Source organism: Bufo bufo, chromosome 1 (assembly GCF_905171765.1).
Source record: "Bufo bufo chromosome 1, aBufBuf1.1, whole genome shotgun sequence".
In the NCBI taxonomy this organism is placed as follows: Eukaryota; Metazoa; Chordata; class Amphibia; order Anura; family Bufonidae; genus Bufo; species Bufo bufo.
This window is the reverse complement of record NC_053389.1, coordinates 482,587,337-482,611,970: the sequence shown is the minus strand read 5'-3', so window position 1 is coordinate 482,611,970 and position 24,634 is coordinate 482,587,337. Positions and strand designations below refer to the sequence as shown.

The following is a 24,634-nucleotide window of genomic DNA, read 5'->3' as shown; positions in this document are numbered from 1 at the left end:
CCTCAAATCTCCATCAACTGCAAGATGCTATCCTACCAATATGGGCCAACATTTCTAAAGAATGCTATGAGCACCTTGTTGAATCAATGCCACGTAGAATTAAGGCAGTTCTGAAGGCAAAAGGGGGTCCAACACCGTATTAGTATGGTGTTCCTAATAATCCTTTAGGTGAGTGTATATGATAATAATAATAATAATAATAATATACACTCACCTAAAGAATTATTAGAACCACCATACTAATACGGTGTTGGACCCCCTTTTGCCTTCAGAACTGCCTTAATTCTACGTGGCATTGATTCAACAAGGTGCTGATAGCATTCTTTAGAAATGTTGGCCCATATTGATAGGATAGCATCTTGCAGTTGATGGAGATTTGAGGGATGCACATCCAGGGCACGAAGCTTCCGTTCCACCACATCCCAAAGATGCTCTATTGGGTTGAGATCTGGTGACTGTGAGGGCCATTTTAGTACAGTGAACTCATTGTCATGTTCAAGAAACCAATTTGAAATGATTCGAGCTTTGTGACATGGTGCATTATCCTGCTGGAAGTAGCCATCAGAGGATGGATACATGTTCTCATTCTGTTTACGCCAAATTCGGACTCTACCATTTGAATGTCTCAACAGAAATCGAGACTCATCAGACCAGGCAACATTTTTCCAGTCTTTAACAGTCCAATTTTGGTGAGTTTGTGCAAATTGTAGCCTCTTTTTCCTATTTGTAGTGGAGATGAGTGGTACCCGGTGGGGTCTTCTGCTGTTGTAGCCCATCCGCCTCAAGGTTGTGCGTGTTGTGGCTTCACAAATGCTTTGCTGCATACCTCGGTTGTAACGAGTGGTTATTTCAGTCAACGTTGCTCTTCTATCAGCTTGAATCAGTCGGCCCATTCTCCTCTGATCTCTAGCATCCACAAGGCATTTTTGCCCACAGGACTGCCGCATACTCGATGTTTTTCCCTTTTCACACCATTCTTTGTAAACCCTAGAAATGGTTGTGCGTGAAAATTCCAGTAACTGAGCAGATTGTGAAATACTCAGACCGGCCCGTCTGGCACCAACAACCATGCCACGCTCAAAATTGCTTAAATCACCTTTCTTTTCCATTCTGACATTCAGTTTGGAGTTCAGGAGATTGTCTTGACCAGGACCACACCCCTAAATGCATTGAAGCAACTGCCATGTGATTGGTTGACTAGATAATTGCATTATTGAGAAATAGAACAGGTGTTCCTAATAATTCTTTAGGTGAGTGTATGTATGAAATGTGCCCCCTCTTGGATCTTGAAACAGATGCAATGCTAGTCTCACAATAATGCAATAATGTAAGTCTGCAGATAAAGCTGTTACATTGAAGGCCCAGGACATCCATATGTATTTAGTACTTCCAGTGCTAATCATCATGATGTACATGTATGCCATTGTTCAGGAAATATCTCCAGCCCATGATGTATATCTCCACCACTTTAAGGGGTTATGAGGCTTACTATTAGTCCACAACTATATGCTTATTTTGGACAAATATTCCCATCTCCACGGGATATGCCATAAATGCCTGATAGATGCCTCTTGGACACGCACCTACGGTATGCATCAGCTGGTATGGTAGCAGAAAATTAATGGAATGGTTGTTGAGCATATGAATGAATGAAATACCTCAGCTTGCTTGGTTGCTTCCATAGAACAGAATAAAGGGAACATACATGGGTGGCAACCTCTCCATTCTATCTGTGCCTTCATGGGGAAGTTGGTGGCTTCCTCATCAGGCAGAATGAGAATCAGGGTAAATCTGTTCCTGAAATAAGTGCAGGTCTAAGACCGACCACACATATAAGACAGCTGTCAGCCGAACATTTGTTTACTGATAGCTATCCCTCCCGATCCCCTCATGTCTGTTCAGCTCAGATGAGGAAGCATGTGTTCTCAGTAAAAAGGGGGAGAGGAAGCTGCAGCCAGGCTCCACTGGCAGCTGCTTATCTTCACGAAAACAAATGGAATGGACAGCTGAAATGCGTCTTGAGATACAAGCACATCTGCCTACGGGGGACCCATACACATTAGGTGGTTGGCCAGTCCCACCAAAATGGGACCAAAATGTTTTGTCAGCTTTAGTGGTGGAACTTGCATCTATCAGACATTTAACATTTATCCTGTGGATAGGCCATAAATGACTGCAATGGAAATAAAATTTTAACTCCAAGCCTGGATAATTGATGAATTGTATAATTCTAAGAACTCCCCATTCTCCCATGGCAGATTATGTTTTTTGTTCTCCTAGGAGAGCTATTTGGCAGCAGTTGTTTTTAACATTTGCTCATATTTGCCATTACAAAAAGTATGCTGCCCAGTACAGGGTTATAAAAAAAAAGCTAACTATTGTACCTGGCAACCATCAGGTGCCAGATGTGGTCAAGCTGGCCGCACAGAACGTACACGTGCCACAAACTATCCATCCTCCGTGTGTTCTTTTGGCTTATAGATCATTTCTAGCTTGTGGCCAGGTAATTTTACATTTGCATTAGTGTCTTAAAGCCTCCATGGTAATGCCAGTAAGTATGACATGTTACCACTAAAGCCAGTTTTTGGCTGCAGAGGTCATGAATCACTCCTGGGCTAAGAAACATTGGACAAACAGAGTACTTTGTTTACTTTTATAACATTTCCTACTCATAGTTTTCTTTTTATATTTTATCCGTTGGAGAACTTTCATTCTTAGGATCGGACATTAGTAGTCTCAACACTGACAATAAAATGTGTGATTAAAACACCCATAATTGGTAAAAAAAAAAAAAAAAGCCTTTATATGCATAAAGCTGATTTTTTAAAGATTATAAAAATATTATATCAGCTCGATGATAAACACATTCAATTCACTACCTATTACCTTGCCATTATTGACAGTATTTTATGGCAAAAACAATATAACCCTAAGGGAAAAGCACAAATACAGAAACAAAATTATTTTCACAAAACATATTAAGAATCAATGTACAAAAATAATAAAAGTGTTACTGTTACAGCCTTAAAAGAGAATTTCAAATTAGGAAAGATTTACAGACCGAGGATGTAGGTTTCATGTTGCATAGCTTTCCATAGAAATATTGATTTCACACAAATAATGTATTATCTGAAAACTGCAGCAGCAGAAACATAGGCAGCAAAAGCAATCAGTCTAGGAGCAGCTGAAATCTAGGGTTAAATATCTGCAAGCAAGATTATAAATAAGCTCTGCTTGAGACCTTGGGGCATTGGTTGCATTACCAGAGAAATGTCATGGAAACAGCAAAAAATGGCCAGTTTTATAAGAGAAGAATAAGCAATCAAGTTCAGGCTAGAGAAAGCAGGTGCTGTACTCATGGAGGTCATGCCGCTGGAAGAAATTATGGAAGAATTAATAAATCAATTTGCTTGAAACCATTGTCCTTTCCAGGAGTGTCCTAATCCTTCAAAGATGTGTATTACAATTACATGATACAAAGCAGCACCACTTTACCGGAAGGTGCCCTTACTGCAGATTCAATTATGGCAAGATTGTTTCTTGAAATTCTACCAACTCCTGTCTTATCTCAAGCAGAAAAAGGATAACACTTGCCAAGTGAACACAAACACTGTGTCAATGAAATGCTTATTTAGTAGTTGAGTAGTTAAAATTGTATGCATATGACATGGTAAAACTGTAAATTCTGGACACTCTGTAGTAAACTACAATAAAACAAACATCATGATCCGGAGGTAAGTCAACTCTATAAACACCACCTAAAAATATGCTGTTGGACTTTTATTTCTGGCACCAACATGTAGAGACGTAGGATAGAGGCGCTACAGCAGTCCACGGCCCCAACAATGGTCCTCTCACTTACCTGCGTTTTGAAAGTCATACTTGATCTTAGCATGTGCCCTGAGATTCTCCTAATAACCAATAGAGGGGACCAGTGATTCTGGGGACATAGCCATACCAACCATGTGGCTTCGACCCTAGCTCCCTCTGACTAGGAAGAAGTGTTGGAGGAGGAGAAGGGAGACCCAGACTTTGGTACCCAGCTGCTAGCAACTCATGTGACCAAAAAGATTACTCCAGACATACAAAGTACAGCTGTGTCCACCATCTCAGCTTCCTTACAAACTTTACAAACTGAATTAGCAGGTTATACCATGAGGGATGACGCTGAACAACCTCTATCCACAGTAAAAGATGACATGGCGGGTGCCCACAGGCGCCTCAGGGAACTCATTCATGAGAACTTGCCTTGCTGACAAGGTAGACGATCTTGAAATTTAATCCAAATGCAGAAACTTGCAGCTGGTGGACTTGCCTGATATCGTACCTACCAGTGCTGTTCCATATCTGCTCAGTACAGATGCCTATATTGCTAGGACTGAACAGTCCATTTAAGTTGGAGAGAGAGCCCACCAGCTAGGATCAGACAGCACAAAAAGCAGGGGTGCACCTAGTGTTCCTGCTCCCTGAGACGAAAAGTCAAAATCTGGAGAAAGCTTAAATGGGTTTTCCAGCCTAGGAGTCGACAATGCCAGTCATGTTACTTGTACCCAATTTTAAAAAAAAAATCACCTGTTTACATTCCCTTCATTCCAGTGCTGCTACCCTATTACCGGCCACTTCTGGTCAATCTAGCAGTGATCTGTCATTTTAGCACGTGGCTGCTGAGGCAAGGATTAGGGTAGAGGCGCATGAACAGTGGCACTGCAGACAGGTGAGTTGTTGTTTTTTTAACTGGGCATAGGCTACTACCATTGGGGTTCTCTTTAAGATCAGTGACAGAGCAGTGTCACATGTTAGCAAATTTTATTCTGGTGTCCATTTTATCTTCTCCATCATTTTTAGAACTTCCGTGGTGTCTTTGATAAGACCTGAAAGCTGTATGACAATTGGCTGGATCAAATCATTTAGTCAAGTGAAGAGACTCTCTGTCATTGAACCTATACCGGCTATACCTTTGTGTATCTTTGGAAGTGCATGGCATATTGGAAAAACAGGGCATGGTGGATTCATGGCTTCTAATTGTTTGGTACTATAAAAACCCAGTACCATGCCCTCTTCCAATATACGTTTATATTTTATATGGACAGACTCAGGCTTGCTTGGGTCTCACTTTTACCCACTAGTATCAAGTTTTTTGCAATTTTTATGAAAATTACACTTTGACACAAAGTTGCATGAAGGTGTTTGTATATAAACTGTTTAATGGCATTTTCCAAGAATATTTGGGTATAAGGGATTAATATGATTTTATTTTATTTTATAATTTAGGTTTTATTTGTACATGTCAAAATTGCAAACATTGTCCTTGCAGCAAAAGGGATGCATTTACATCTGACTTAAAACAAAGCTTGCATTTTCCATTAAAGGGTCGGGTTTTGAACAATCCTTCAACAATTTCTTTATATACGGTATGCTTTAACATGGCAGATGGTACCTACACATAGACACACATAGGGGCTCATTTATTAAGACTGGTGAGTTACATGTCGGTCTTAAGTGTATTTGTATTGTGCAAGCCTCTACATAATTTTGGTGCTTCGTCCGGCAGGCGGAGTGACAAATTCCCTTGCTGGTGTAGATGTAAGCCATTTTCTACGCTAAGAATGATGAAAATGATGAATGAAACGGGCCTGTCGGCCCGCCCTCTTCCCCGCACACACTGTGCCCCTTTTCTCGACCTGACAGGAAAGTGGAGTAAGCTGGAAAAAGTGGCAGATTTTGACGCAAAATGGTATGCGACTAAATCTGCGACTGATATACACCACAAAAGTGGTATGTATAATAAATGAACCCAATGGTCTACAATTGTTTCATTTATTTACAATTGTTAGATTAAATTTACAGAAGAATCTTTTTTGTTCCCTGCTTTTCTTCTGTTTCTCTACTTATTAAAATAAGAGTACAAGGCAAGCATCTACAGACATTACAGCCAAATCTCAATTCAGAATAATCTGCTATCACAAATAGTTTCAATGCAGAATGTCAGACGTGCATTGTATTCAAGGTGGTAGAACAATGAATAAGGTACATAAAGTAAAAATAGAACAAAATGTGTTTTTGTGCAATTGACTCCCTAATGGAGTTATTATCCGTTCTTTTATACTTTCCCTTTACTTTTTGTATTTTCCTTTATTTTCTCTAAGGCAGGGTTCACACCACAATTAGGTTACACATTTAGAGTATACACCGGGAAAACTTCCCATAGAATTTTATTAGCTAGACTATGGCAGAGGATGGAGGCAATATGCATATACAGTCGTGGCCAAAAGTTTTGAGAATGACACAAATATTAGTTTTCACAAAGTTTGATGCTAAACTGCTTTTAGATCTTTGTTTCAGTTGTTTCTGTGATGTAGTGAAATATAATTACACACACTTCATACGTTTCAAAGCCTTTTATCGACAATTACATGACATTTATGCAAAGAGTCAGTATTTGCAGTGTTGGCCCTTCTTTTTCAGGACCTCTGCAATTCGACTGGGCATGCTCTCAATCAACTTCTGGGCCAATTCCTGACTGATAGCAACCCATTCTTTCATAATCACTTCTTGGAGTTTGTCAGAATTAGTGGGTTTTTGTTTGTCCACCCGCCTCTTGAGGATTGACCACAAGTTCTCAATGGGATTAAGATCTGGGAAGTTTCCAGGCCATGGACCCAAAATGTCAATGTTTTGGTCCCCGAGCCACTTAGTTATCACTTTTGCCTTATGGCACGGTGCTCCATCGTGCTGGAAAATGCATTGTTCTTCATCAAACTGTTGTTGGATTGTTGGAAGAAGTTGCTGTTGGTGGGTGTTTTGGTACCATTCTTTATTCATGGCTGTGTTTTTGGGCAAAATTGTGAGTGAGCCCACTCCCTTGGATGAGAAGCAACCCCACACATGAATGGTCTCAGGATGCTTTACTGTTGGCATGACACAGGACTGATGGTAGCGCTCACCTTTTCTTCTCCAGACAAGCCTTTTTCCAGATGCCCCAAACAATCGGAAAGAGGCTTCATCGGAGAATATGACTTTGCCCCAGTCCTCAGCAGTCCATTCACCATACTTTCTGCAGAAGATCAATCTGTCCCTGATGGGTTTTTTTGGAGAGAAGTGGCTTCTTTGCTGTCCTTCTTGACACCAGGCCATCTTCCAAAAGTCTTCGCCTCACTTTGCGTGCAAATGTGTTCACACCTGCCTGCTGCCATTCCTGAGCAAGCTCTGCACTGGTGGCACTCCGATCCCGCAGCTGAATCCTCTTTGGGAGACGATCCTGGCGCTTGCTGGACTTTCTTGGACTCCCTGAAGCCTTCTTAACAAGAATTTAACCTCTTTCCTTGAAGTTCTTGATGATCCTATAAATTGTTGATTGAGGTGCAATCTTAGTAGCCACAATATCCTTGACTGTGAAGCCATTTTTATGCAACGCAATGATGGCTGCACGCGTTTCTTTGCAGGTCACCATGGTTAACAATGGAAGAACAATGATTTCAAGCATCACCCTCCTTTTAACATGTCAAGTCTGCCATTTTAACCCAATCAGCCTGACATAATGATCTCCAGCCTTGTGCTCGTCAACATTCTCATCTGAGTTAACAAGACGATTACTGAAATGATCTCAGCAGGTCCTTTAATGACAGTGGAAAGGTTTATTTGGGATTAAGTTAATTTTCATGGCAAAGAAGGACTATGCAATTCATCTGATCACTTTTCATAATATTCTGGAGTATATGCAAATTGCTATTATAAAAACTTAAGCAGCAACTTTTCCAATTTCCAATATTTATGTAATTCTCAAAACTTTTGGATACGACTGTATGACTCTATATTCAAATTGGTTTGCAGAATGTAATCTCCAAAAATGATTTGAACCTAGCCTAAAAGTGGATTTAGATGGGAAGATTATCGGGCAGAACACTTCTTCCCAACAATCTGCCCATGTAAAGGTGCTGCCGATCACCCAATGAACAAGTGAAATGCTCGTTCATCGGGGTGATCCTGTCGTTCGTGCAGGCACATCAATTATCGTTTCTGGGCAGCAGATCGTGCTGTATGATCAGATATTTAGTGCCCAGAAACAATGCAGATGTATGAGGATGAGAGATCGCAATAGCTGTGGAGGTGATCGCTGCATGTAAATGTAGCGCTTCACCTTCTCTTAACAAGCAGCCGACTCTTCGCAACAATTGGCTGCTTATCGGCACATATAATGCTCGTTTAGATTGGTAGGTGTTTTCACTTCACTCATACTTCAGTATTATAGATATGAACGTACTGTGGGGGACATTTATTAAGACCGGCGATTGATACGCCGGTCTTAATCCCTGTGCACTGCTGGTGGATGCACCTAAGTTATGTAGAGGTGCAGGCCTTAACATAACTTTGGCGATTGCTGCCGCCAGCCGGCCATGTGACATGCTTTAATCTATGCTAGCTCCCTTGAATGAGATGGGTCGAGCGGCCTGCCCTTTCCCCGACCATACCACGACCCTTTTTTTCCACTCTGCGACATAAATACGCCAAAAAGTGGCGTAAGAAATATAATAAATAGCCGACAGCTATTTCTCATGAATCCCTTATACACACATACATTCACTTATGGCAAAACGTGTATGTGTATTTAATGGGAAGAGAGGGGAAAGCTGCCGCCAGACACTTCTGGTGGGGACTTATCTCCTTCGAGAACAAAAAGATCAGGAGGAAATATAGACTTCACCCAGTCCTTCTTTCCCCCAATGCTTCTTTCCACTGACAGATGAGAGATGGTAGATCCAAATACAGATGTAGCCGAGCTAAACTTGATCGTTAACGTGTTAAGTAAACAATGGTAAGAAAATTTTAATTTACTTTTTTCAATGGCTTTTGTCACTAGATAACACTGTGACATGTGTTATCAGAGTCAATTTTAACTTGGCTACATTTGTACACATTAGACTGTTAGACGTACCCGCCATTGCTGTAAAGTTTGGAAGTTTTCCGGTAATAATAAATGCCCATAGACTGTGGCCACATCACCTCTGAAGCCAGTCATTGGCTGAAGTGAATGTGACCATACCCATACATCACCGGATGTAAACAGTACCAGGACCAGAAGATAGAGACAGTGGAGGCAGCACAGAGGACAAAGAGGTGGGGAGCAGGTAAGTATGAATCTCCTGTTTCAGTGGGTAGGCTGCGGGCACTTGTTACTAGAAAATCCTTTTAAAACTTCTACCTTCGCATCCCTCTACCTTAAGTGCTGGAGAGAAATGTTGTTTTGCTGAGTTTCCATTGAGGTCTATTGTGACTTTTAGTTTATGCTACAAATAATATCTTTTTAGTATTTTGACTTTTAGTTTATGCTACAAATAAACAAAGTATTTTGACATCAGCAGATATACTATTCATATTCTAGAATTCAGATAGTGTAAAGATGCACCAAATGTATCAAAGAGTTTCATAAAGTTTCTAACTTTACACCACTTATTACTTAATTTGTGTTAAAATTTTTATCCCAAAATGTTGGTGTGCACTGGTGCATCTTTGCCCTTCTGCAAAGTGCTAAAACACATGATAACTGTGGGGCAAAACATGAACACCAGTTTTTCGCACAAATGAAGTCAGAATTCTGATTTATTTAGCTTCGTAAATCTCCTCCATTATTTTACATCAAATATTACCATTTCAAAACTATAACCCCTACGCAATGCATGCAAACATCCTGAAGCTACAGGTTACAATTTGTCAATTTTAGCACAATAAAACACACATTTGCAGCATGGTGAAAAGATGTATCCAGTTCCTGGTCATAATATTCAAAGCCATTCTGGACACCTGTAATCTCACTGAGCCAAGTTGTATCATGAAAATGGCTTCTACACATACTTACACAGCTGCTGCTATATCACAGTCACTGCTTGCCAGTAGCCTCGAATACACTGGCTTCTAATATTCTGATATTTCAAGCATCACACTACAAAGGCATCATTAATATATGTATATAGATGCATATGTTATTCTATCGGCAGACATATGTTAAAAAGTGATATTTAGTAAAACCAAGGTGGATCTTCTGTCCCCAATTACTCACATTTTCAACCACATTGACGGAGCTGCTATCATGGAGTCTATTTCCTATTACGGATAAATGTGAGATGCCATATAAACAAATCTGTCATGTCCTAGAATGACCAAACACTCACATTATGAAGAGTGAATCAACCATTAAAAAATCATACAACACTGTGCAATAGGAATTGGAAATAGTCATATTATACAGCAAAACATTCCAGCAGTGCTGTTCCATTGGCTCTGGGCCTGGCAAACACAGATTGATAAAAGGTTTTATTACCGCTTTAGCATAAAAAAAAAAACCTGTTGCTCGTATACATGCTTATGCTTTTTCCAATCTGTTGTTGTGTGAGATTCATTTAGATTTTCCTCAACTTAATTATTCCAAAAGAGTTTTTCAAGGGTTCCAAACAGGTTAGAGGCTGAGCAGCTTCCTAAATGTGCTCCATTAAACGTGCCCCCATCATACTATATTTTCTCCATTAGAAGAGAGAACAAAATCATAAACTGCAAACACAATGAGGAAAATGCATTTCTCGATTTTTGCACTGTAACAAATACAAATAAATAGCAGACAAGTTCATGTCTACACTCAGGTTATCTAATAACACAGGGCTCACATGCCGGTAGAATGCTAATATTCAGATGCAATGGAACGTTATGTCCTAGCTACCTAAAATTCAACATGCTGTGCCTTTTATACAACTGCCACAAATTGCTAAATCCATGCGTGACATAGCTCAGTGTTTCCATAAGTAAACAGCAATTCTCTAGAATGCTGGCTGCAAAATTGGTTGTATTCTCTCTTCGAAGAGTCTTCTTTCCATAAGTTATTATTTCTGCAGCAGGAGAACACTATGAGGGGAGTAAATGTCATAGGTTTGTCTTTTTTTATAGTAATAGAGGGTCGGGGGACTAGCTCATCAATCTAACGGCTGAAAAACGTATTGTTTCACGCACATAAAATATATCACTTAATCAGAAAACTCAATCTGAACCTAATGGAAACAGATGGTAATATACAATTTTATCTAGAGACGGAACAGGGTAACGTTCAGCATCAGGCAGACATCTATTGTATAACATGCCAGTCATTTTTCAAAATCCAAGTATATTCAAGCACTACCACTGAAATAGATATTGGGTATTTTAAATAGTAAAACTGCCCTCCAGGCTTCCTAATACCCTTGGTAGTCACCTAAATAATATGTCACAACAATTTAATATAATGGCCTCATGCACATGACCGTTGTTCGGGTCCGCATCCGAGCCGCAGTTTTTGCGGCTCGGGTGCGGACCCATTCACTTCAATGGGGCCGCAAAAGATGCGGACAGCACTCCGAGTGCTGTCCGCATCCGTTGCTCCATTCCGTGGCCCCGCAAAAAAAATAGAACATGTCCTATTCTTGTCCGTTTTGCGGAAAAGAATAGGCATTTCTACAATGGGCCGCCCGTTCCGTTCCGCAAATTGTGGAAGGCACACGGGCGGCTTCCGTTTTTGCGGTCGTGTGCATGTAGCAAAATTCACATGTGGTCATCTTCCATCATATGTGCAATTCTTTTTTTCCAAATGTAATTTCAACAGTGGTAGCGTTGTGATAATCTCACATTAGCCTCCTATTGAGATCATAAGCACGCAGATTTGACATTAGTGTCCATGTCTGCTGTCTAGTGTCCACACTGCTGCTAAAGACCCGTTACATGAGCCGAATTATCTGACCAAGTATTGGAAACAAATATTTGGCTGGTGTAAAGGTGCAGCCAATACCTAGATGAGCGAGCAAAATGCTCATTTATTGGGTAGAAGCATCATAGACGTGGCATTAAAAATTATTGTTTCTGAGCAGCAGATCATCCTGTGTAAACAGATATCTTCTGCCCAGAAGCAATAGTTCTGTATGGGGATCAGCAAATGCTACTGCTACTACGTGTAAATTCAGCCCTCATCTTCACCAGGATAAGGCAATTATCGGGAAGAAAGGGTTTGCTCCAAATAGTTGCCTGGACAGTTAACCCTTGTAAAGAGGCTTTTAGAACAATTATTTCCATTTAATGCAATAAACCCATTAAGGTCCTTTTACACAGATCATAGGGAATTATCGAGAACAAACTATTTGCTCCCAATGATTGCCTGCTCATCAGAGGAGGTAAAAGTTTCATTTACATGTTGCAATAATCTCCGCTGTATGGAGATGAGCAAACGCTACTATAATCACTTGGCCCCATACAAAAACTGATTTAGGTGTCCCCATGAGAGATGTTTTCACCCAATGAATGAGCATGGGGTTGTTCTTGAAAATGTTCACAATAATTAACCCAATAATCGTTCCCAGTAAGGCTACTTTCACACTAGCGTTCGGAGCGGGTCCGTCTGATCTTTCATCAGACGGATCCGCTCCTATAATGCAGACGTTTGTATCCGTTCAGAACGGATCCGTCTGTATTATAACTTAGAAAAATTTCTAAGTGTGAAAGTAGCCTGAGCGGATCCGTCCAGACTTTACATTGAAAGTCAATAGGGGACGGATCCGTTTGAAGATTGAGCCATATTGTGTCAACTTCAAACTGATCCGTCCCCATTGACTTACATTGTAAGTCTGGACGGATCCGCTTGCCTCCGCACGGCCAGGCGGACAACCGAACGCTGCAAGCAGCGTTCAGGTGTCCGCTCGCTGAGCGGAGCGGAGGCTGAACGCTGGCAGACTGATGCATTCTCAGCGGATCCGCGTCCACTCAGAATGCATTAGGGCTGGACGGTTGCGTTCGGGGCCGCTTGTGAGCCCCTTCAAACGGAACTCACGAGCGGACACCTGAACACAGGTGTGAAAGTAGCCTAAAAGAACTTTAAAACCAAACATTCGCACAAGCCTCAGCAACAGAACAACCATAGGGGAATTCAAATTCATTGCTGCATTAAACATAAGATTCTTCCCTAATAACATTTTATTTAGGGAACTGAATTGTCTTTTATGATTTGCTATATGTATTGTGGATTTTCATATTAATATTAGAAATATCACTTAAATCACTATCCCTGGGAAAAATGCATCTACACAAAGGTAAATGCCTCAAGCAGCAAACAAGAGGCTATAGATACATAAGATAGTCAAGACAGGCATAAGTAAGACAGACTTATCCCTTATTCACATAGTCACTGTTCGGCCAGTGATTTCCAACAGTGATTGTGAGCCAAAACCCGGATTGGAGCCTCCACAGAGATAAAGTATAAGGGAAAGATCTGCAACTGTTCTGTTTAGAGCCGCACCTGGTTTTGGCTCAGAATCACTTATGGAAGTTACTGACTAAACACTGACTATGTGAATAAGGCATTATAATGAGTGAAATAAGTGTTGTAAGATTTCATATAATACATATTTGTTTTCTGGATGGGAGGTTTGGGATGTACTACTTGGGAGCTCTGCATATTTGGTATTCTAAAAACACCAAAAAATCAGATGATACAATATACTACACATGTCTTCATTCAGACAATAGAAGGTACATCTAAGAATTATTATGGAATAATAGATATTAAGTTAACTTACAGTTGCTAGTTTTTGGACATCTTCATCAGATGCTCCTAGTGAGGCAAGACCGATTTCTTGGGAAAACTGAGCAAATTTTGGATCCGCAAGTAATGGAACATGACCAAGCAGCTCATGACAGGTATCCCTAGTAAAGATGATTAAGTAGAAAAGCAATTAGCAAGCAGGTTTTCATATATTATTTTTTAGTACAGCTGAAATATGTGCTGTGTGATAAAAGATAGTATGCATCATTTTAACCAGTGCAAGGATTTAAAACTATGTGTTTCATCCATATACAATAGGCCCTCAAGCTACAATATTAATTGGTTCCAGGACGACCATTCAAACCATTGTAACTTCAGTCCATAAGTCTATAGAATACTAGTAATTGGTTCCAAAGCCGCAAAATGTACTCTCCATGTGAGATAAAATGAAGATTTAAGAATAATAAGCAGATAACCAAGATGGATAAAGCAAATCCTTACATATAACAGCCAGTAATAGATGCTGGAATCTGTAAATCACTTTCTATAATGAGGACAGGAGCCTTTTAGGGTCTCGTATAGTACACAATGTACCAGAAAAATACTATCACCATCATCCCGGCACAGACAGAGGTCAGTATAAGCAGTGGTGTACATAGAGAAGTAAGGGCCCCATAGCAAGGATCAAACCAGGCCCCACACACAGGACAGAAGGGTTTCTACCTAAACCCCTTTCAGTGACCCTTGGGTTATTTTTCCACAGCCTCATTTGCTAAAAGTTGTTTCTTTAGATTGTAGAGTCCTGACCAAGTCTTCACCTCCAGTAGAAGAGGAGATAATCCCAACTAAGGCCCCCTCTTGCCCTGGGCCCCATAGCAGTCTCATGGTCTTCCGCTATGGTAGATAGGCCCCTGAGTATAGGATCTGTAGTACTGCACTGCATTGTAATGAGACACCACTAGACTGCCAATACAGGGGTTTTGCCAGAGAAATGCCCATGCTGATTAGTTGGATCTGAGTTTGAGGCTTTGTAAGTTGAGTCTAGTTTCAATTTAATATGTTCCAAAAAAGATCATTGTATGTTAAAATATTGTATCCTGAGACCATTGTATCTTGAGGAACCACTGTACAGACAAGCGCAAATATGAATTTTTTTCTTTCACACTAAATTGTTGTCACTCTAGACTCCACATTCAAGTAGTTCATAACCATATGAACATACAAATATTCTAGCACACCATTTACAGGTACCCAAAGAGAGCTCAAATTGCTATACCAAGTGTCAGAGTGAAGGACCTGAATTTAATCTATCCAGCTCGCAAAATGCAGCCTAAAAGAAAATTTTAAGACTACAAGTCAGAGGAGCACCATCATGACAGTAATTTCCAAATGTAACCTTTAGGCAGAATTACTATTATTATTACTATTATATAATGTATAAACCTTTATTGCTATAGTCTACAACTGTCCTTCCTTCTCATTCTTTAATGTCAAATAAGTTAATAATAGTCTTCTCAAGGGCTCAAACCAAGGCTAAAATCTGTGAGAGAGTGTAGTTTTCTGTGGGCACTGTAACTAACCGCAGAATGGCAATGTTTTTTTCTACAAAAAGTAATATGTAGTCTATAAATCTGGGCTATTTGCAACTAAACACTGTTTTAATAAGTTTAGAAGCAAAAAATGAGCACACAATGAGATCTGTATTTGTGTAATACTATATGAATGATGTATTTATAACACACTATTGACAATGTAAGACCATTCCATACTGTATAAATAATATTTTTACAGTATAGTATACAGTACAGTATAAATGATTTTTTACGTACTCAATTTATATGACTATGTGACTTAGGCCCCATGCACACGACTGCTGTGTGTTTTGCGGTCCGCAAATTGCGGATCAGCAAAACATGGATGGCGTCCGTGTGCGTTCTGCAATTTGCGGAACGGCACGGACAGCCATTAATATAACTGCCTATTCTTGTCCACAAAACGCGGACAAGAATAGGACAGGTTATATATTTTTTGCAGACCACGGAATGGAGCAACGGATGCGGACATTCCGCTCGTATGCGGACCAAAACAACGGCCGTGTGCATGAGGCCTTAGCAAAATAAACAGAAGTAAATGAGTGCAAAGGTTTTCACCAGTGCATACAGTATCTCCTTCACTGATTGTAAGCTGCAATTCTCATAGCGGAGAAAATATTGCATGGAAATAGATTCTTTTTAAATGGGGGCTCATTGCAGACCTTCTGGTTACCAATCTGGAGCCTACAACAACACAGCTTTCAAAGGTGTTTGATGTAGACAACAGTATGTAAAAGTAAACAATTTGACAAAAGGTTGTCCAAAGGCAGAATTTTATGAATAACTTGTCGGCCAGGATTCCTCAGAATAAGCCATCAATATCCGATTGGTGGGGTTCTGACACCCTGCACACACACCAATTAGCTGTTCCAGGCGAGCTTAAGCACCAGCACATTGGAACTACATAGCTTCATCCACTGTATACTAGAGGAACCTGGTTACTGCAGCACAGTTCCCACTGAAGTGAATGGGAGCAGCACTGCAATCTCAATATAAAAATTCTGCAAAACCCCTTTAGTGTTCTGTTACATTGTGAATCTTAAGGTAGACATACACATTAGATAAATGTTGGCCAAACCCATCATTTTAATGTGATTGGCTAACCTAATATTCGTGAAGGCCTCCCGACTCCTTCCTGATGGCAGATATAGGGGGAGATAAGGATCAAACAGTTGCATTTCAACTGCCCTCTATCCTTTTGTTCTCGAGGGGATAGCTGTTGACTGACCGGGTTATTTTGTTTGTGATACTCCTGTATTGATTTCATTATTATGTTTTGATTTGTAAGAACTGGGGAGTCTTGGGTTGCTAGGCATGGTCACTTGGCTTCCTCTCTGTTACTTCTCTAAGATGGTCAAGTTTTCTGCTCTCCAGCATGTACCAGAGTGAAATGGGGTGAACGCTACTGTGCGGCTTTCCCGGCTGTGATGGCTCCATGGTTGTAGCACTAGTATTGGAGCCATTCATCTGCTGTTGCAGAGTGTCTACTCTACTCCAGTATCATCACCCCTCAGTGGGTCTCATCCAGGGGCGGACATACCGCCTGTGCAGTGTGGGAGGAGGGCCCATTTGAAGGTTCGACGTCTGGACAGCGGGAGATGAGCGCTTCCATTGTGGAATAATTGGTGCGGTGGGGCAGGGGAGAGGTGTCTACCTTCCCCGTTCCTCTGATAGGCTGCAGCCTTAGTGCCTGTAGCCTATTATAGGCAGATGCAGGTGACCTGTATCGCGCTGCCTGAGCCATACAGCACAGGACACAGGCTAAAAGAGGCCTGCACCGCATCGCTGAAATCGGCATGGAGGTAAGCATAAGTGTTTATTTTTTTCATTATTTTTAGTATAGTATGGCGAAGAAGGGGGGGAGGCTATATACTGAAACATATTATAGGGGGCACTATGGAGAAGTGGGGGGAAAGGAGCACTATGGGGGCATCTACTGTGGGCCCCCATATATTGGCACACAGTATGGAGAGCACTATAGAGAGGGGGGAGCACTATGGAGGTATCTACTGGGGACCCTATATACTGACACACATTATGGGGGATACTATGGAAAAGTGGGGGGGGCACTCTGGGGTATCCACTGGGGGCCCTATATACTGGCACACATGGGGCACTATGGAGAAGTGGGGGCAGGGCACTATGGGGGCATCTACTGGGGGTCCTATATACTGGCACATATTATGGGGGCACTATGGAGAAGTGGGGGGGAGAAGCATTAAGGGGGCATCTACTGGGGGACATTACATATTGGCACACATTATGGGGGGCACTATGGAGAAGTGTGGGGGGGAGCACTATGGGGGCATCTACTGGAGGCCCTATATACTGGCACACATTATGGAGGGAACTATGGAGCAGTGGCAGGGAGGGGCACTATGGGGGCCCTATATACTGGCACGCATTATGGGGGGCACTATGGAGAAGTGGGGGAGAAGAGCACTATGGGGACATCTACTGGGACGCATTATATAGGGCTATTTAATACTGGCACACATGCGGCCACTATGGGGAAGGGGAGAGAGAAGCATTATGGAGGCATGTATGTGGGGCACTCTATAGGGGCATTTTAAACTGGCACATTATGGGGGGCACTATGGGGATGGGGAGGAGCACTATGGGGGCAACTTCTGGGGGCACTATATAGAAGTATTTTATACTGGCACAACTTATAGGGGCACTATGGGCACCTAAGTTCAACTGGGGGCACTAAAAGTGATTTTTGTAGTGGCACACAGTATAGGTCATTGGCATACATGAGGCAGTAAAAAAAATATATATATTTTACTGCCACACAACAGGGCATTTTTTGTACTGGCGCACATTATAAGGGGTTGTTTTTCTACCGTCACACATTATAAAGAGAATTATTACTACCAGGGGCATTATGGTGGGCGATCTTTATGGTGGGCATTACAACTGTGGAGCTATGGGGAACATGAATACTAATATGGGCACTATGGGAGCATTATTACTTCTGGGACACAGTTGGGACATTAGTCCTTTTGAGGGCTCTGTAGGGTCACTATTACTACTAAGTGCACTCAGGCAGAGAACTATTACTATACTATTGTTGGGACTTTGGGAGTGCTATTACACTGGCACAGTATCAGCTTAGCACAGTTCTTTTTGGGGGACATTATGTTTATACTATTAGTGTCAGGAGTACTATTTGCTTGGTGCAGTTATTTTTTAGGGCATCGTGTTCCAATGATTATTGAAGGGGCACTATCTGTGTGTAACTAGTATTTTCCGGGGGTTTATCTGTTTCTGCAGTATAGCTTTGGGGAGCACAGCGGGCACAGTATTGGGGGTGCATGAAGGGATGTTGAGAAGGTCGGAGGACGAGTAGGAAAGTAGGAAACTAAGATGTCTGTTTGTCAAACTGTGCAGAGACGAGAGATGGCTGAAAGAAATCATCATGGCGGTCTGGTCTGAATGGAGAAAATGAGGAAAGAGAACATCTACATCAAAGGAGACGTCACTGGATGTAAGAGGTATGTGGCACTGTATTTTGCTACCTTCACATCTGCGTTAGTGATTCACTGCATTCGGCACTGCTGGATGCAGACTATAATGGAGTCCAGCAGAGATCTGGCCACAATCTGGCAAAAATGCAGAGAATCAGCAGGACACAAACCGCTGCGCGCTGCAGTTTGTGTCCGGCCAATTCTTTGCATTTTCTGCCGGATCAGGTGGCCAGATGATAGTGTCGCAGGTGTGAAAGTAGCCTTACCCTGTATGTTTTGTATTGCTGTATGTGATGGTAGGAGGGAATAGGTTAGGTTGAGAATTTGGCATGGAGGGTGGGGGTTCCCAGGCACATTCTTTGCACAGGGGCCCTCTGCTGTCTGTGTCCGCCTCTGGTCTCATCATATGTACTCATGGCTTGAGGAGAATGCAGACACATTATGTGGAAAAGCTGCTGGCCCATCCAGTCTGTAAGCGTGTTGTCTCATTTTTTAAACTCAGCCATGACTCCATTCTTCAACAAACCACTCTTAAAGTACACCTTCCTTGGTCCTCTTGTGCAGCCATCAGATGCAAGCAGGGTTCCATGGACCAGAGTAGTCACCATGGGCCGTTCATCTCTAGGCAGCAATGGAAAAGAAGGAAAAGGTCCAGTAGGTCTCCCAGGGTAGGAAATAGTCCCATACCTGAGTCCATCTGAAATCTTTATAAAGCCATAGGCCAGAGACGTTTTGGGATGCTCCCAGGTATCTGTTTTGGGCCTGGTACAGGGTTTGGTAACACTGGTGGCTCACCAACTGCAGGGACATTTAATCTCATATTCAAGACTCTCTCTGGCAGGGAGATTATGGAGTGGCTATGGCAAGTAGGTTCACCAAGCACCTATTAATGAAAACTTCTGGTACACTCAGTCCTATAAATCTGTATCCATGATGAATATCGAATTACAGGACCATGTCATACTGTCAGTTCATCTCAAGTTGGTGAATGTGGGGTCCTTCCAACCAGTCCTTCAGTGCTGCTGAACTGGGCCCAACTTCAAAGCTGAGGGACTTTCTCCCGCACCACAAGTATGGCTTTTCTATTCAGGCATTATATTATTGTGAATGTGGATAGCCTTCCAATGGGCAACATTTTTTTTACAGTAGTGCTGAACTGACTGCCTCACCTAATATGTACATATCATTTTCATACTACAAGACCCCCAGATTAAGGGATCATGAACAATGGAATATTAGGGCTCCATTTGGTAAGAAGCTTTCATTGCACTTTCATTGAAGTACACAGAGTTTTTTTTGATTACGTGCGTATAGGCTCCATGCACTGGGCTTTCTTGAGGACAAGAGCCTTTATGCTGATCATAGGGGTCTCCACCACATGGCAACTGCAATTTAAATGCTAAACCTCCCTGAATCTGAACTGAAGCAAATATAAATCATTCCACAGCGCACATTCAAATCCAAACCTCCAGCGTGACCCTCATCTCTGACAAATTGAAAAGGGTCTCCATAGGGGGATTCTCTTCTCTATTGCCTCAACATGTTTTAAGAGTATTTACAAGACACTGTCTAACTCAGATAAAACCTTTACCATTCTCTATCAAGCTTTGGAAAATGCACCTTTAAATTATGTTTTATACAGATCCAGATACATTTATGCATGTGTTTATTAAGGTGGCTACATATACCGTATATATGAATGCATTTTTTGCACAGAATTATGTTACTTTTTTCTCTCTCATTTTTAAAGATGCCAGCTGCTAATCAGATTTGTGATGAAATCAACCAGATACATTATTAGATGCCTACCTTGTACTTGGAACATTAAACTGCAGCTGTCGGGGATTCCAAATGAGGATATTATCGCCTCTTAGAAAAGTGCTTCCATTCAGTTGGCTATATTTAGCAGTAATATACTGCATTATATACAGGTTTATTCGTTATTTTCTCCATGTCTGTGCCGTTTGCTATGCAGAACACATTGCTTGGGTGGCATCACACATATATGTGATATATAGAGATATGCCATATCACTTAACCACAAACATATACTGTAGGCTCCAACCATCCTATTAAATTTACAAATGCAATTTAGGCATAAAAAGCTTTTGTTAATCAAACGCTCTCTACAGATATATGACTGCCAGAACAAACACAGCAAACTGCGATATAAGCACAACAACTAAACAGCAATTAATTTGAGATATTCTACAGCAATTCACTGAATGTTGCTATACATTGCTGATTAACTAATTGCATCCCTGGCTGTAAAATTTGCATTCCGTAATTTAAAGCAAAAAATAAAGAACAGTAGTCATAATGCTAGTTAGTGCTGGAATTTACATTAGGACTTTAAATTGAGTTTCATTAGAACTTGTTATCCATCTTTTTATTGTTAGGGCACAAATATATTCCTGAGCAAATATAATTGCATCCCTTACTACATAGGAAGTAAATTACATTCCTGAAACAGTGCTGTAAAGCTTGTCTGATTTTCAGAAAAAGCTGGCGTGCATGCATAACCACCCAAGGTGCTGATTATGTAGATTATACACACACATCCATAAAAAGGTCTAGGTGCCTACGAGCTCTCTGCTCAGAAAAAGAATCACACTACATGTAATTCCGGGTGTTATGAGCAAATAATAAGAATATTTAATGCAAGCATTTGCCTTACACATAACCCATACCGATCCAAGGTTTCTGTCATTTCCTCCAATTCCTTCAGAACTAAAATGGTAAGATTTGTTGCTGTTCTTGTAGGGGCTCATAAAAAGGGTGCATATAATTACAAATGAATGTGTGCCCAAGGGTATGAGCACACTGCGACTGTGCACTTAATCTAAGGTATAACTACCATAGAGGCAGACCATGCAACTGTTATGGGGCCCATGGCAAGAGGGGGCCCAGTTGGGATCATCTCCTCTTCTACTGGGGTAAAAACGTGATAACCTGCACGCCATCCCCTGAAGACGCCGATTTAAACGGCGAAACATGTAGGGATGCAGGAATAGCTTTTAGTTCAGGTTAGAGAGGCAGGGATCCCAGAGGGGAAGAAAATATATAGTTGATCACAGATTGAATTAACTAGGAAGGGGGGAAAGACCTGAGAAACGATCAGGCACCCCACCGAAATACAGTGTATCTGAATGAGGGATACATCCATAATGTAAAAAACATACATCCCCACCTGTCTAATCCTGAGGAATTTTAACCACGTAGTAATGAGTTCTAAGAGTTTTAAGTAAGGCCGGACGGAGCGGTACGCTTCAGGGGAGGCCGACATGAGGGGTTTGGGTAGCGAGGGCCAGGGTACTTTAGGGGTTAACTGGGAGACGTGCAGGGGGGGCGGAGCCAAGAAGGGGCGGGGAGCGGCAGGGTTAAGTAGTGGTGAGCCGGGGTAGCGCCCGCCATTTCGCGTGGAGAGAGAGCCGGCATCTATCGCATACTGCAGCATCGCATACTGCCATGTCAGAAGCAGTGGAGGCGATGCTGCGGCGCTTGAGGGAGGCGGCGGACACCAGGGGCCCTGACTGGCTGGCGCAGCAGGTGACTGCCTTGTTAGGGGGGGCGGAGGGGGGTACATCTAACCCCAATCCTATAGCTACACGGCCGCGGCGGGTACGGCCGCCGGCGCGCCTTAGCCCCGATTTACCCCCTCCACGCCGGGGGCCTTCCAACATTCCCGCTCCTACGGCCTCCCGGCGTGGGAGGAATCCATATGTCCGGCGGGACCCAGTGGAGGCTGGGGGGCCTTCCCCTCAGCCCATTGCTGCAGCATCGGGGGATTCAGGACCAGGTTCTGCAGGATCCCCTCCTGTTCCCGGGAGGCGGAGGCCTGCTCAGCGCGGGAATAGTGGCGGTAGCAGAGGCGGCAGCGGGGCTGCGCGGTCGGCCAGGGCGGCCCGGCGCAGGCCCTTACAGGATGAGCCCCTTTCAGTGGCGTACGAGGCTGCGCCTGGCGGTGCCAGGGACGGGCGCAGGCCTTGCCATGATCTACAACTTTCAGAGGAGGAGGACGAGGTTGTTCTGGATGGGTCCCCTTCCCAGAGCAGGCCTCTTGGGCGGGAAGACAGGCGCGAGGCTGTGCATGTGGCTGACAGGGACGTGCGCAGGCCTTTTTCTGAGGGCGGACAGCTTGCTGCTGGTCCTGACAGCTTTGAGGACAGAGGCCTTCCCAGAGTCATCCCTAACGCACCCAGCAGTGATCCGGCTGGGGTGCTGTCGGCGAACAGCGCTAGTGACCATCTAAGGACCGTCGCGGATCCAGGAGTCGTCCGTCAGGAATCCGGATCTTCGGCTGCCGGGTTCACAGCACCCGGGCAGCTAGGTGAGACATCATTGGGAACGTTGATATCTTTATTTAATGGGGCGCCCAATTCGGGGGGGGAGCAATAGTGCTATTATCGGTGGTTTGGGGCGCTAGCTGTGTGGCTTGGCTGGGGTTAGTCAGGATAGGGGGGGAATTGGGGCCACCCCCTTAACAGCGTGGGGGTTGGGGACAGGGAATAGCAATATGCCTGCGACCACTAGCACAGGTATGGCGGAGTCAGTGTCAGTACAGACGCAGGCGGGGGGGGATGAGGATAGGCCCAGGTTAGATGATGCGGCAAAGGGGGAAGTGTATGTGTGCTTTGAGGGTCCCCTGGGAGCGCATTTGAAGGCTGAGGTGCGTGAAAAGATTTGGAAGGGAGAGTATATAGAAATTTTTTCGCTGCTTCCACTGGAGCGGTTCAATCTTGATGTGGTAAAGAAGGATGGAATTAGGAAGGAGGATGATGACAAGCGTCGTTTTCGCCTTATCCCTAGGTCATTTAGTAATTGGCTGCAGGCCTTTGCTATTCTGGCAAGTGTAATTGGGGAGAAGAGTCCGGAATGTTGTTCCCCTTTATTTTGTTATCTGGACGCTATCGGGGAAGCCTATCGGGTGTATGGGGGGTCAGGGTGGTTACGATACGACGAACAGTTTCGTCAGAGGAAAGCGGTTCGTCCTAATATGAGATGGGACCATAAAGACATTGCGTTATGGATGAGGGTTACAGCGCCAGGTAGGAGTGGTCAGTCCTTTCGGAGTGAGCCAGGGGGTGGGACCCATCAAGCTACAGGGACACCCCCCGTTGGAAAAGGTTTCTGCTTCCTTTTTAATGAGGGAAATTGCAAATTCTGACAAAAATGCAAATTTAGGCATGAGTGTTCCGTGTGTGGGGGGGCCATGGGGCCAACAGATGTTTTAGGGGAGGCAGACAAAAGGGGGGGGATAGTTTTGCAAAAGGGGCTGACTCCAGTGCGAGTGGAAAGGATGGTGGATCATCTAAATAGATATCCTGACCAGGAGTTAGCGAAATTTTTGCGTTTGGGCTTTGAGTTTGGTTTTCATATTCCTTCTCATCCGCTACCTGTGGCGGAGACGCGAAAGAATCTGCGCTCAGCATTGGAGTTCCCGGGCATAGTGGCCGAGAAGTTAGCTAAAGAGGTTTCTTTGGGAAGGATGGATGGTCCGTTTGTTACACCACCCATCAGTAATTTGCGTGTCTCCCCTTTGGGTTTAGTCCCTAAGAAGGAGCCACATAAATTTAGGCTTATCCACCATTTATCATTCCCTAAGGGTGCGTCGGTCAATGAGGGCATTGCCCCGGAGCTTTGTTCCGTGGTTTATGCTTCCTTTGATGCGGCTGTAGAATGGGTAAGGAAGTTGGGTCCGGGGACCCTGTTGGCAAAATGTGACATTGAAGCGGCATTCCGATTATTACCGGTCCACCGGGATAGTCTGTATTTACTCGGTTGTTTTTGGAATGGCGGCTATTTTGTGGACAGGTGTTTGCCAATGGGCTGTTCAATATCGTGTGCATATTTTGAGCGTTTCAGTTCTTTTCTGGAGTGGGTAGTTGTTCAGGAATCATGTTGTCACTCTATCATTCACTATTTGGATGATTTCTTGTGTTTGGGATCGGGAGGATCTAGAGTTGGTTCGTTGCTGTTATCTACATTGCAGTCTGTGTTTGAGTGTTTCGGAGTCCCCTTGGCAA

General features: G+C 42.9%; 1 protein-coding gene across 1 annotated transcript in view; it reads right to left on the bottom strand.

The window, feature by feature from the left end:
- The window catches only part of TPH2 (tryptophan hydroxylase 2), a 375,446-nt gene that overhangs the window by 229,400 nt on the left and 121,412 nt on the right, over nt 1-24,634 (bottom strand). Inside the window, exon 8 of the mRNA XM_040410003.1 lies at nt 13,581-13,707. Coding sequence (XP_040265937.1) covers nt 13,581-13,707 — 127 coding nt within the window. The remainder of the gene's footprint in view (nt 1-13,580; nt 13,708-24,634) is intronic.